We start from the raw sequence: 15,499 nt of genomic DNA on the forward strand, positions 1-15,499 counted from the left end.
ACTATTCTTTAGTAATTAAATGTCACATGGAAAAATACTTAGAAACCGTGTAAATATCCTGTTGTTTTATTCTTCCCACCAGTTTTAGCCTCCCTTGATGAGTTCCGCCTGCAGGAATTACTGTGGTGGTCACCCAAGGTGACTTTTCTGATTCAGTCACTCCTTTTACATTTATTAATTGGAATTCTATAATGAAAGCTTTTCATTTTCCCCCATTTGTTCCTTTATTTCTTTATGCCAGTCTGGACTCATAGATTCTTGTCTTGTTCTATGGATTACAATTCATTACCATCATTATGTAATGGGTTACTTGAAGAATTTTTTTTTTTTTTTTACAAAAATGTAAGCCTGTAAGAAAAACAAAATACGAAAAAATAACGTTTCACAGTTAGTAATACATTTGTATTGTCTCAGACAATTGATGGGCAGAAATTATTTTTTTTCCTCAGCGCTCACATGTATTTTGGGTATTTTTTGAACACACCACTTTTATCTTCTGTATAGGTAACTTTATAGTCACTTGTGATGTGTGCTCTTCTACAAGAATAGAATGGAACTTTTTTTTATGTTATATTTATTACCTGTGTGTATGTTTGATACCACATAATGTTTGGAACCAACAGAAAGAAAATAATATAATTTCAGCATTTAGCTCAGGTTATACTTGAAGGCTCTATAGGTTAACTTTGAAAACTACTCTATATTTCTTGATGTGATTGTTATGAGGTATGCCTGTCAGCTGCCAGAGACTTTATCATGGAGGGATAATCTCCCACCTATAGCCACTGATTCCCAACAAAACTATGCCTCCAAAATCCAGAATTAGTTTGAAAATACAATAAAAGTAATAACTCTTTCGTGATTTTGACTCCAGTTTGTCCAGAATTGACTTTGAAGAATAACATATGGAGGAGGATGGTAGTTAAGGGGAAAAATGATGTAGCAGTGCCTAGAAATGTATCTAATAATTCACTAGGCTGCTCAAAAAAATTGTAATTCCCAAGGGTAAATAGAATGTATTTACCCTCCATGTTTGTTGTTAGATAAACTTTAAGGAAATACATTTGTAATTATTTTCAGAAATTCTACTCTTGGGACCTCTTCTTGTTAACTTGTATGACTTTTTTTCTTTTTTGGATTTAGAAATGAGCTAGAATAAATAATTTTTAAAATTAAAGTCAACTAGGAGGAATGTTGAGTCTGTAGCAGTGGATAGAAAATACCTGAATGATTAAACAATATCTTAGGAAGACAGTCAGACCTTTACTGTGAGAGACACACTTTCTTTTGTCTAGGGCCTCAGAAATCCAAAGGTCACATTCTTACCTTTTGAAATTCAGAAAGAACCAGATTAAAGTATTTTAGGCATAGCTGGTTTAATCCAAGTTGTGTTTGGGGTTTTCAGCCAGTCTGCTCCCTTGACCTCCCAACCCTTAGTGGTACTTTTGACCCACCGTTCACTTTGGATGTTGTGGAAGTCCAGTAACACCTTTTGGTTACTATATACATTTAGTGCAACAGCAAGGGCAAATAAGTTCATAGCATAAAAAGGCAGTACAGATCATTTTTGCTTTCTTGGTGAAAACCCAAAATAGAACTGACTAAAATTCTAAATGGTATATTGCCTTTTTTGGAAACAGCTAAAATTTTTAAAGCTCAACTAAATGCATTACTAAATATCCTATGTGTATACTGCTTGCTATCTGAAATTCAGTTTAGCCAGTTTTATAGGTGGTGGTGTTAGGAGTGTTAAAAATACCTCCAAATTGTAAAAGTGTTCAAAGGCATTTGTTTCTATTTATTAACATGTTATCAAATTTTTAATACCTTGCTTGTGGTAGTGATCAAGACTTTAGTTTAAATGCTTTGTGGTAGTGATCAAGACTTTAGTTTAAATGCTTCCTAACAACTCCTTACCTCAATAGGAAGCAGATAGGGGCAGAAAGGGAATAAAGAAATGAAGATATTTATGTAATCATAATAGACTCCGATGTATGTTTGGCACGCACAGTCACCCATAACCTACTCTATTCTTGCCTTTTTAAAATTAATTGTTATTTGTATTTTAGCTTTTAATAGTACTCTTAACTGTTTTAGAAGCAATATGTTTTGAAGACACATTAAAATTTTATTTTTTCAGTTAGCATACAGTAAGTACTCTTTTTAGATGATTTTTAGCTCATGTATAGATCAATGTAACCACTACCAAAATCTAAATATATACTATTACAGTTCCATTAACCCCAAAACTCCCTGGTTGCCCACCCCCACCCCCACCCCCGCCACTTATCTCTGTAGTCACATACTTTCCCTTCCCCACACCCCTGGCAACCATCCATCTGTTCTTCATTGTTGTAATATTCTTTGAGAGTTTCATATACAGGGAATTCTGTAGAATTGTTGTGTAACCTTTTGAGATTGGCTTATTTCATTCAGCATAAATGCTTTTGAGGTTCATTCCAGTTGTTGCACATATTAGTGGTTTGTTCCTTTTTATTGCTGAGTGATATTTCTTTGTGTAGATGTACCATGGTTTATTTGTCTGTTCACCCATTTATGGACATTTAGGTGGTAGATTGTTTCCAGTTTTGATCAGTTATGAGTAAGTTTTTATGTGAACTTAAGTTTGCATTTCTGAATGGTAGATACCTACGAGTGGGATTACTGTGTCATATTGTGTGTGCTCGCTTAATTTTATAAGAAATGGCCAGACTGTTTTCCATACTGGTTGAATGATTTTGCATTCCTGCAGAAACGTATGAGAGCTCCAGTTGTTCCGCATCTCACCAGCACTGGGTGTTATTACGTTCTTTTTATTTTAGCTATACTACTAGGCATGTCATTATTTCAATATTCATTTCTCTACTGACTAATGATATTGAGCATCTTTTTGTGCACTTATTTGCCTTACATATATTCTCTTTGGTGAAGTGTCTATTCAAGTCTTTTGCTTACTGTTTTACTGTTGGAATCTTGAGGGTACTTTATATATTCTGAATAAAATTTTTTTATTGAATATGTAATTTGATAATATTTTCTCCAGTTTGTAGCTTGTCTTTTGATTTTCTTAATAGAAGTCTTTCACAGAGCAGGTTTTACATTTTGATTAAGTCCAGTTTATCAGTTTTGTGGGTTTTCTTTAAAGGATCATGGTTTTGGTTTCATGTCTGTGTATGGACAAAACACAGATTCAAACTATGTTTTTTTTCTGTTCTCTCACTCAGCACAACATCAACACAGAAGCCTTCTGTGAACAAGTGTTTGGTGGTGGGGTAGGGGTTTTCCACCATAAATCAAGCAACCAGTTCTACAGTGAACACCAGTTGGGTGTCATCTAATTTAACTCCAATGCCATCTACCTGGAGCTACCTGGAGATAGTCAGATCCCACAGGTAGTGGGCTCAGTCTCCAAGACTGCTCCTTCCCCCACTTCAGACACTGGTCACATGTCCAGGCATTTGGTACTACTAACTGACCAGCTATAGATCCAGATTCTCACAACCCTCTTTTCTTATTCAATAATTTGCTAGAGTGGCTTACAGAACTCAGGGAAACACTTACTTATATTTACCAGTTTATTATAAAGAATATTACAAAGGTGACAGATGAAGAGATACATAGGATGAGGTATGCGGGAGGGGAGCAGAGCTTCCATGCTCTCCCCAAGCGCACTACCCTCCAGGGACCTCCATGTGTTCTGCTGTTCCGAAGCTCTCCAAACCCTTTTTATGGCTTTTTATGGAGGCTTTATTACGTAGACATAATTGGTTAAATCATTGGCGATTGATAATCAGCATAACCTTCAGCTCTTCTCCCCTCCCTGGAGTGGAGGTTAGGAGGTGGGTCAAAAGTCCCAGCCCTCTAATCTTGTTCCCCCGCACCCTGAAGCTTTCAGTCAACATTAGTTTGGAACACTAAGAAGTTTGAAGCAGAACCTATGGTTGTTGTCAGATAATAGATAACAAAAAGATGGTAAGATGGTAACAAAAATAGTATTTTAAATTAGTGCTTACCAAGTGCTTGAGGTAATTTACTCTTCCCAACAATTCTATGAGCTAGTTACTATTTTATATGCACTTTTAGGTGAGGTAACTGAGGCAGACGAGGTCAGGTAACTGTCAGTCTGATTCCGGAACCTAATGTTCTATTAATTACAAAATGCTCCTTCTCAAGTTCCTAACTACAAAAATTCCTTTTGTCTTAAATCTTTTGAAGGCCTTGTCATACATGTGACCTCTAACTAGGAACATCTTAATTCTAGCCATCTGTATACCTTTTTTTCATGTTTCTCTCCTCTTAAAACTCTGTGTACTTAGATGCATGTAAATGCACATATAACACCTATACTGTTGTACCTGAGCAAGTCAAGGAATGTGCCACACTCCGAGATTGAATTATGAGTCCATTATTGAGCCAGCGACTGAAAGTGACTAACACCCAAAATTCTTTTGGCCCCCAAAGAAAAAGTTAGGTGGTCTTTTATACACTAGCTTTAACAGGGAGGGGGGAACTTAGCTGAAACAAAGTTTTCACAAAAGCAGAGTAAGCAAAAAAGTTAAAAGAAAAACTGATACATAAGAAATGAAACATTGCCAGGTGCAAGGGGTAAAGCTATCATGAAAGAGATACAACTTACAGATAATGGGGCTCTGGGCGCTCACTGCACCCACATTCCCAGGCTCTGCTGATACCACTTCACTCAGCCTCTTACCAACAAAAGCATTCCTGGGTGCCCAGTGTCAGCCCCCTTCATGCTATAGTTATATACTCAATGGGGAGAAAACAACTAAAACGAAGAAGCCAAGATGAGTCTGTCCGGCTCAAGAAGCTAACCTAAAGCCTGGACAGCTTTTAGTTTGGGAAAGGGAGAGTTAGTTTTAGCTGGCAGAAAACAGGTTCTCACAATACAAACATATACAGCCATTTCCTTTTCTTTCCATTATTTTTAGTTTCTACATCAAAGCAGTGATAGTGCTATCAACGTGGTAGATACAAAAATAAATCAAGGCTTTGTTTTTGCCAGGGATGATCCCTTCATACAGTGAATACTGGAATGTGCATAAAAATCATCTGGAAATGTTTAAATGGTACTTCCTGGGACCTGTCCCCAGAGATTCTGATTCAGTCACTTGGTCTGGGGCCAATGAATGTGCAATTTTGACAAGATGCTGTTGAGACTGCTTGCTTGAGGACTACACTTTCAGGGACACTACCTCAACTTATTCAGAGGTACCATGTAGTGTGTGTCAGGCCTTCATGTGCAAGCCCGGACTCAGAAAGTCTAAAGTCCTGCCTACCTCAGCTGATCACCCCCCACCCCGATGCCTGCATTCGCCATTATCCATGCCATCTTATTATGATAATGTGAATACTCCTCACCCCACCCTGTCATCTTAACTACTCTTACGCCTTACCCCACCTGGCATTGTAACTGAACTTGTGGTAATGTATATTCCTTGCCCCTACCCACACCACTGTAACTGATTTTACTCTGTAACACCCCTGCCTCCTCCCCCCAAAATTTGCCCCAACCTATAAAACCAACTCCTATCCACTGCCCTTCGCTAACGCCCTTTTCAGCCTTAGCCCACCTGCACCCAGGTGAATAAACAGCCATGTTGCTCACACAAAGCCTGTTTGGAATATATCTTTATTAAATGCGTTTTATATTTGGTACTATTGAACCTTTTAATGGTGTGATTAGATGGCTTTTATACATAGGTAAGGTGCTTTCACTAAAATATTATGTTATGCCCATCATTTAACCTCTCAGATACATTTTCATTAGTGATTAATCTCTATCAAAATAGGCTTTATTCTCTTAATATATGCCTGTTAGCATACCTGTTGATATTTAATCTTCTACTTATCGTTGAACTAAGATTTCCTAAGATCTAGTCAGTTCTCATGTTAAAACTTTTAACTTAGACTTTTCTTCTCTTTTTGTGACTTTGTAGTCAAATATGTATATCATTGTTCTTCATTTTATATATACCTAAATGCGTCTTGTTTTCACATATATAAAATTTTGTGATTGATTCTTTTTTACTGTAGATGAAATAAAATTGCTTATAAGAAATTGTTGGCCAGGCGCAGTGGTTCACGCCTGTAATCCCAGCACTTTGGGAGGCTGAGATGGGAGGATCCCTTGAGCTCAGGAGACCAGCCTGGGTAACGTAGTGAGATCACATCTCTATCAAAAATACAAAAATTAGCTGGGTGTGGTGGCACATGCCTGTAGTCCCCTACAGGCAGAGGCAGGAGGATGGCTTGAGCCCAGGAGGCAGGGGTTGCAGTGAGCCAAGATCACACCACTGCGCTCCAGCCTGCTGACAGAGCAAGACTCTGCCTCCAAAAAATAAAATGGGCCAGGTGCAGTGGCTCATGCCTGTAATCCCAGCCCTTTGGGAGACTGAGACGGGCGGATTATTTGAGATTAGGAGTTCAAGACCAGCTTGGCCAACATGGTGAAACCTCATCTCTGCTAAAAATACAGAAAACTAGCTGGGCATGGTGGCATGATCATGTAATCCCAGCTACTTGGGAGGCTGAAGTGGGAGAATCCCTTGAACCTGGGAGGTGGAGGTTGCAGTGAGCCAAGATCATGCCACTGCACTCCAGCCTGGGTAACAGAGCGAGACTCTGTCTCAAAAAAGAAAAAATAAAAATAAAATTGTTTATCCACTAGCAGCCTTGAATCTTTAACTGTATTATATATTTTATATGCATTCAACCTGTATGTTGTGATTATATTAAATTATTGAAACAGTAGTAATCTTAAGGCGATTGAGTAAACAAGTGTCACTGTCCTTAAATTCTTAAGTCATTTTCCGTAGAGCTTTGAATTAGTATATTTTTGCATGTTTTGTGCTTATTTTAGCAGAAGTCTATGATATGGAACATATATATCTTTCTTTATATTTTAGGTGCGTATAGCAGCAAAATTCATCATTCATGCCCCTCCTGGAGAATTTAATGAGGTTTTTAACGGTGAGTGTTTGATAACACTAGGCTTGATATATCAAGTCCTCCTTTTTAAAGAAAACCAAAATAATCAAAATAAGCCAAGGAGAATATGCAGAAAAATCCATGTTTTCTGAATTACAATGAAAATTTGTTAATCTGTATATTGTAATGGCTATAACATTTATATATGATAATTCTGTTAGCAAATTAACCCTTTTAAAGACTAAAATTTTATTCATATCACTGACTAGAATATATCCTTATTCTGGGAAAGGAGAGTATTTTTGGTAAATTGTTTTACTTAAGTAAAACTATAAGCACATGTAGATGTTTCTTCAGTAGAACCCTTAACTAGTTTAAAAAGACAACAGTCCAGGTGTGGTAGCTCATGCCTGTATTACCAGCACTTTGGGAAGATGAGGCAGCCAGATCACTTGAGGCCAGGAGTTTGATACCAGCCTCGGCAGCATGGTGAAACCTTCTCTCTACCAAAAATATTTATATTATATATAGATATAAGCCAGGTGTGGTGGCATGCACCTGTAGTCCCAGCTACTTGAGTCCCAGAGGTGGGAGGATCACTGGAGCCCAGGAGGTTGCAGACAGTCGAGATCACACCATTGCACTCCAGCCTGAGTAACAGAGTGAGACCCTGTCTCAGAACAAACAGACAAAGACAACAAATGTTTCATCATAACCATATATTTTTTTGGAATTGTGAAAAGAATTTTTGTATTTCTTTTGAAGAAAATCCTATGAGATCAGTATGAATAGCCAAAAGAAAAGGGGGAAAAACATTTTCATCCTGCATAAGCACATGTAAAAACAATTTGTTATTTAAATGATGTCTTGTAAATCACTTCACAGTATGCCTTTCTTTAAACTTCACTGGCAGACATTTTTTATAATTATTCACCCATAGATCTGAAATTTAAACTGCTACAAAGTTCTCCTGGTTGCCATAGACTATAACAATAGCTGCACTTCAACAGTAAGAACAGCATCCTTGAACGAAAAATGGCCCCTGTAGTGATGTCTTTATGAAACTTAAGTAGTTAGAAGAATACGTTATTTTTGAGTGCTATCTATAAATGTATTGTTGTTTCTTCTTCTTATATATTTGAACTTTACAATGTCTTAAAAGTGAATTAACACAGAGCTCTTCAGCTTCATTTTTTAAAGTATTCTACTCTAGAATAAACTAGTTAAATGTTTTTTAAGAATTCTAATTTCTTTTATTCTTAGTATAAGATCTAGGGCTGGGCACTGTAGCTCACTCCTGTAATCCCCACACTTTGGGAGGATGAGGCAGGAGGATTGCTTGAGGCCAAGTGTTTGCGACCAGCGTGGGCAACATAGTGAGACCCCCATCTCTACCAAACGAAAAAAGGATATTAATGGAATCTCACCTCAGGAAAGATTAGTTTTGAAAGGCAAAGGTCAGGCAAAAGTTGTATATAGTTAAAATTACCCTTGAAATCCCTGAAGTCATCCACAAACTACAATAGTATATGATTTAGTGCATACAGTTACATATGGCAGTTCTTGTGCGTTTTAAAATTTAACCACTGACCTGTACTTAGAAGGCAGAATGGAAAATTGACATTGTAAAAAAAAACAAACTGGAAATTAAAATCTGTTTAATGTAACTACAAAACCTCATGTAGTGAACTGGGGAGTTGGAGAGAATTCAGAAGTATTTCTATTTCCTGTAAGGTTTAACTTCTCTTTTAATATTCAGCCTCTGTAACCTACATGTACATTAATACATTTGATGGTTGGGAATTAAAGAAGATAGTCTCTTCCTCCTTGGGGTCAAAAAGTGGCAGGTAACTTAAATTGATAATGGTGAGACTACACTAAAGTCAGTAGCCTCTAAACTGTACAATTCACAGAGTCAAGAATAAATTAGAATTTTGAGAAAAGTTTTCCACATACTTTTCTTACCTTGAGTTAAATGCCCTGCATATTTAATCAGGAAAGTCCTAAAAGAATGTATGCATCCTAGAAATTGCTTTCCTAAGTCTCATTTGAAATTGACAATGAATTAATATATTCTCTGTTGCATTGTAGTAAATTTGGGCATTTAGGATGAACTTATTAAATAGGCCTGGGTAGAGGGTAAGCTGTGGCATAGAAGTGGGGGATATAAGATTTATCTGTTTATAGAAGCTTGAATAGGATCTATCCATAGAATTTTAACTGAAAGAATATTTAAGAGTTAGGAAAAAGGCCAAAGATATTTGCACGGTGGCTCTTTCCTATATTGCCAGCACTTTGGGAAGGCAAGGCCAGTGGATCACTTAAGGTCAGGAGTTCGAGACCAGCCTGGCCAACATGGTGAAACCTTGTCTCTACTTTTAAAAAAAATACAAAAATTAGCCCGCGTGGTGGTGCATGCCTGTAATCCCAGCTACTCAGGAGGCTGAGGCAGAATTACTCAGACTCAGGAGTCAGAGGTTGCAGTGAGCCGAGATCGCGCCACTACGCTTCAGCTGGAGCGACAGAATATGACTCTGTCACAAAAAAAAAGAAAAGTTAGAAAAGAATTAAATATTTGAAGAGAAATATCTTGTGAATGTGATTATTTTCTATTTTTATTGAAAACCACAGTGTCTGTCAGAATGATTCCAAGAAGCACCACAAAATTTTAGAATTACAAAGTTAATAAAACCTTAATGGTTGGATGGTTCCCAAATGCTGTTTCCTAGGCTGTGTTGGAATTATTGAAACATGGATTTCTGGTCTTCATTTTCAAACATGTAGTCATAGATCTGGACGAGGGATCCAAAATCTATATTCCTTAAACCTGTCCTCCACCCTGTGGTTTATGTGTTGCCTGGCTTGGAACCAGAGCTTGATTCTTCTTTAAGAATAATATTTTATTTCATTCACATTATTCTCTTTTTATTTCTTCTCTTCTTAAGATAAAAGCATGGATTTATTATTTTTTTCCAGAATAGAGCTGAGTGATCAAATAGATCTTGCTTTTCAATCATTTACCCATTTGGAACTAGAATAGACATACTGTTCATGCAATACCACTGTTCATTGTTATGTTTAAAATATTGATGATAAAAGAATCATATTTATCAAATAGAACTTCCCACTTTGTGGGATAAAAATAATAGTAATTATAAATTTATGATTTTTAGGCAGAAGCATCCATTGTTTAAAATCAGTTAATTTCAAAATTAAAATAGTATTCTTTCAGTGGTTAGCAAACAATACTGTTTTTTAAATAAGGAACCGTTGCTGAAAAGAGGTGAGGTATGTGAATAGGCAGTGGGTTTTTTTTTTCTTTTGAAATGGCTTTATTGTAAAAATGATTCCTAGTCATTCTAAACTTTCCAAAGTAAAAAAAGAATCTAAACACCCCATTGTTCAAATGAATTACTTCAAACATCTCTCAACTGGCAAGTATATTTAATAATACATAAATATGATGGTACTATACTTAACAAATTTTTCCCTTCCTGGTTATGTTACAAATGTATTTCCATGTTGATAAATATGTGTACATTATTTTTCATGGCTGCCTAGTTTCACACTCTATATAAGAACTGTAGTCTTTTTACATTTAACCAGTTTCTTAATGGATGATATTTAGGTTGTTTGTGTTACTTTCTTCTAATGAAAATTAGGATACATTTTATTTATGTGCTTTATAATTGCAACTAAGTAAAATAGCCAGGTGCTTAGGAAAAATAATGAAAGAAAATACACTAAGACTAGAAAAGAATTTTGCCTTTTTGGAGAGAGCTGTATGTGACTTTTTTTCTTTTATGTTTTACAAAGTGCTTGGATTTTTCAGTAAAAATAAGAATAATCCTAAATCTTTTCTGGAGACTTTAACATACCATACATATTTCCAGTGTAGCTTATCTTCCATTTAGTTCCTTGGAGATGATACTACATACAGCAGGGGTGTCCAACCTTTTGGACACTTGGGAAGAAGAGTTGTCTTGGGCCACACATAAAATATGCTAACACTAACAATAGCAGATGAGCTTTTAAAAAAAAGTCTCATAAAGTCCTAAGAAAGTTTACGGATTTGTGTTGGACCACATTTAAAGCCGTCCTGGACAGTCTGCCTGTATTCAACTATTAAGGTAATAAAGGAGTATGTATTTCTATTTCATTCTCCTTCTTATTTACTGACCAAAACTTTTTTACATTTTTTTTTTTAATATTATGGTGTGTGGTGGTTATTTTGGTCATCAGAGTGTTATTTTGATCTTGCTTGTGTTTGGGGTGGGAGGTGTTAATACATCACCAAAACAATCGGCATTCATTACATTCTTGAAATATATAAAACTAATAATTTAGAAAACATGATTGTTTTGCAGATGTTCGGTTACTGCTTAATAATGACAATCTTCTCAGGGAAGGAGCAGCCCAGTAAGTATTATTTATTATACTAACCTAACTAAAATGACGTGGGAAAATGAGAGATGTTTTAAAAGTGTGTTTTTTTGTTTTTTGTTTTGAGACGATGTCTCACTCTGTCAACCAGGCTAGAGTGCAGTGGCACAATCTCACCTCACTGCAACCTTTGCCTCCTGGGTTAAAGTGATTCTTCTGCCTCAGCATCCTGAGTAGCTGGGACTACAGGCACACACCACCATGCCTGGCTAATTTTTGTATTTTTAGTAGAGACAGAGTTTCACCATATTGGCTAGGCTGATCTCGAACTCCTGACTTTATGATCCGCCCGCCTCGGCCTCGCAAAGTTCTGGGATTACAGGCATGAGCTACAGTGCCTGGCATAAAAGTGTTTTTAATGTGTCTGACATAGGTATTATATATCTGACAGAGATATTTGCACATCAAGTTGAAATGTATATGTTTACATATACACATACACACACATATATATATATATATCTACTAGGCTAGAAGAAAAATATTTTATATCACAGAAGGACTTAGAAGTACAATTATGACATGAAATTATTCATTGTATCTCTAGCAGTGGCTTACACACTTAACATTACATTTTGACATTTGCAAAGTTGGAAAAAATTATTTTGAAATTATGGTTGCTACCATTTTTATGTAGACTTTGCATTTTCTTATATGTTTGACCCTAATAGCTTTTGAGACCTTTTAAAGTTGGGAGAGTTATTTACTCATTAATGCCTAACATAGTACCTGACACCTGCTCACTGACTTTTTGAGTGATTTGAAGAACTAGGCAATTTTAAATCTTAATACATCGTCTTTGGACCAGTGACCCCAGTCGTGACTTTTCGCAGCTGTCCTGGGATTTCAGAGAAAAAAATGATTCTCTCCCTGCTTCTCCTCCCAAAATATGGTCTGGAGACTGAGAGCTTTACAATTCTCCACTCATTTGAAAATGATAAAATAATGTATTTTTTCTTACAAAGAATGTTTAGTATGCATCCAATCAGCTACTTTTCATGCTAGTCTAATACCCAATGTGTAAAATCCTGACTAATGGGAAAAATTTCTCTGACTTTATTGTTAGACCATTTGAAGGCTTTAAAAAAATCAGTAATATGACCTTTATGAAGGACTCCTAGGTGAATACCTTTTCCACTGTACTGTGTAATTGTCACCATTTAACTTGTTTTGAGCCTTTAAGGTAAAATTCTACCTATTTCATATTCTTTATCTCCTTTTCAGATTTCCAATTCTTCCTGTATCTCCTCCTCCCAAGTTTGAGGTGGATGGCATTTTATATTATGGGCAATATAAGGCTTTTGTTCCAGCCTGGGACCAAATTACTATTTAAATATTTAAACTTACTTAAATATGACCTTACTGGAAAATGAATCCAAAATTCTAAGTGATTTAGTTTAAAATATACTTTTGGGGCTGGGCATGGTGGCTCATACCTGTAATCCCAGCACTTTGGGAGGCCAAGGCAGGCAGATCACGAGGTCAAGAGATTGAGACCATCCTTGCCAACATGGTAAAACCCTGTCTCTACGAAAAATACAAAAATTAGCTGTGCGTGGTGGCATGCACTTATAGTCCCAGCTACTTGGGAGGCTGAGGCAGGAGAATCACTTGAACCAGGGACACAGAAGTTACAGTGAGCCGAGATAGCACCACTGCACTCCAGCATGGCAACAGAGCGAGACTCCGTCTCAAAAAAAAAAAAAAAAAACATACTTTTGAGATAAATCATTTAAGAATTAATAATGCCCTGGCTGTATTGAGTTTATTCTTAGGAAAATTACAGTTTTTATGAATTAGGAAAATCAGAAGTAAATAGCTTCTTTTTTCTTTCTGACCCTCATGCACTTCGGTATTCACTTCCATCTTTTTTGAACATGCAGTGTCAAGAATTTGCCAGCTAACAGTTTACTCTGCTTTGCCATGTCTATATTTACTAGTCTCCTATTAACTCATCAATAATGCTTTGTTCAACCAAGCTTTTTTTTCTATACAAGACTCAGGAGACTCAGACCTGAAAATTCAGTGGACACCTGGCCATCCAGAATGATCTGGAATGTTTCCAAGTAGATTCAGTTTAGAGATATATTTCTGAGTTTTGGAATACTCAGTATCTTTTGTGTTAAGTGATAGTGATTTCCCAGATTATAGATTTTAATTTTAAAACATAATTTTTAGGTAATACTTTATACTGTTGAGAATTTTTTCTACACATATATATGGTAATGTATTATTCTTTACTCTTAGGAAAGAGAGTAGCTTTATTCTTGGATCCATCTCGTCACCATTTCGTAGCTCACACTCTGCGGTTTTTAACCTTAGCAACTGCCTAACTGCTTTTTCTCGCTCTAGTTGCTCCACTGCCCAATATATTGTATATACTGCTGCCAAATTATTCTTTAGAAGTGCTTCTGTGTTCTCCTTTCTCAAAAAGCTTCTGTGACTCTGCTCTGCTTCCCAAATAAAGTAATTATTCCATCATTCAGAGCCTTTCAGTTCATTTCAGTAAATATAACTGAACACCCGTTATGTGCCAGGCATTGAGCTTGGTGCTTTCTGTGATGTTGGACCTAACATATTTTCTCAGGCATTTTGCTCATACAGTACCTCTGCTCTTTTCTGCCTGTTCCTCCAATTTCCATAAACCAGAGCCTATTCAGTTTTTCAGTATCACAATTATTAAGAAATTACCCCAATTCTCTTCTCACTGTTGCCTCAACAGAATGTATTTTTTTTAAAGCGTTCTCTGCTGTGCTTCATTGGTAATTCTCTTATGATGCTTTCTACTTTGTGTTATGATTATGTTTATTCATTATTTCCTTTATTCACTCACAAGCCTTTTGATCAGAGAATGTATCTAAGTATTCTTTGCATCTCTTACCAGCACCTAGTCTGTTTCCTGGTATACTAAATATGTACTTGAATAATTACCAAGTGTGTCTTAACAATAACGTTTGCTTTCAGGGTCTTGAAGGAAAAGGCCAGTTGAAACTATTTACTGATTTGATTTTATTTTGCTAAACATTGAAAGCTGGACATCATCAATCAGTTTTTAAAATAGCCATGTGGATATTTGTAGTTAGGATAAGTTCAATAATGAAGCATTATTGTAATTTTATTTATTTTGCCATGTGCAGTATAGGAAGAGACTTTATATTGATGGGTGAATTTTTTGACCATTGTTTTTAAAAAGCATTAAATATATAATTTTAAGTAATTGCCATTTTCTTTTTTTAGTGCGTTTGCACAGTATAACTTGGATCAGTTTACACCAGTAAAAATTGAAGGTTATGAAGATCAGGTATGTTTCACATAAGCATAGTAACTGGCTATTCTTGGTTTTGTTTGTAACCTTTGATGTATCCTGCAAGAGCTGTGAAGTGGTATGCTTCAAGATAAAAAAAATCATTCATGTTTTAATCGTAACCACTTATGGGCAAAGTAATTGAAGTTTTACTTTCTTTTGTTGATACCAGTAATACTGTTAGCAGAAAATCCCTTTTAGAAATACTCAGATGTAATTCATTTAAGATTTTAGTAAATAATTACCTTAAATCTATGTTCTTATTTTTTATAGGAAAAAATCAATTCTATATTAATCCAAAGTCTAGGATATATGTTAGTAGATTTATATCATAATTTGGTTGCTCTGGAATTCTACCCTTCTTTATGTGAGTAATTTAGCACTTAGTAATTATTAAGCATCTTCTTTCCAAAATACAAGTTAGATTTGCTAAGCTAAGAAAGGCCACAAAAGGTCACTAGCATTTTTTTTTTTTGGTTGAGTTTCTAAATAGTTATTGTGTGAATGCATATTATGCTTGCATAAAGCACAGTTTATGTAAAACACCATGAAGAAGAACTGGTAGGTAGAACATAAGCGAAAGTTGTTAAGAAAGAACATAACAGAAAGTTCTTAGTAGCTAAACATGTCAAAGCTTTTGTTTGGCATTATTCATTATGTAATATGTAGTCATAGTTATGGGGGACAAGCAAAAACTAGGCTAGAAGGTGGCATGTAACTGAAGGAAATTTTAAGCTTATGTATAGAATGTGTATGTATATATAAAGCTATATAGTGTTTCAATGTATTAATCTCAAAATTTAT

At 35.8% G+C, this 15,499-nt stretch overlaps 1 protein-coding gene across 1 annotated transcript in view; it reads left to right on the top strand.

Moving 5' to 3' along the window:
• CAPZA2 (capping actin protein of muscle Z-line subunit alpha 2) overlaps positions 1 to 15,499 on the top strand; it is a 54,657-nt gene that overhangs the window by 19,916 nt on the left and 19,242 nt on the right. The window contains exons 2-4 of the mRNA XM_002751770.6: positions 6,927 to 6,990; positions 11,316 to 11,367; positions 14,629 to 14,692. Of these exons, the coding sequence (XP_002751816.1) occupies positions 6,927 to 6,990; positions 11,316 to 11,367; positions 14,629 to 14,692 (180 nt within the window). The remainder of the gene's footprint in view (positions 1 to 6,926; positions 6,991 to 11,315; positions 11,368 to 14,628; positions 14,693 to 15,499) is intronic.

The sequence above is a fragment of the Callithrix jacchus genome, chromosome 11 (assembly GCF_049354715.1).
Source record: "Callithrix jacchus isolate 240 chromosome 11, calJac240_pri, whole genome shotgun sequence".
Taxonomy (NCBI): domain Eukaryota; kingdom Metazoa; phylum Chordata; class Mammalia; order Primates; family Cebidae; genus Callithrix; species Callithrix jacchus.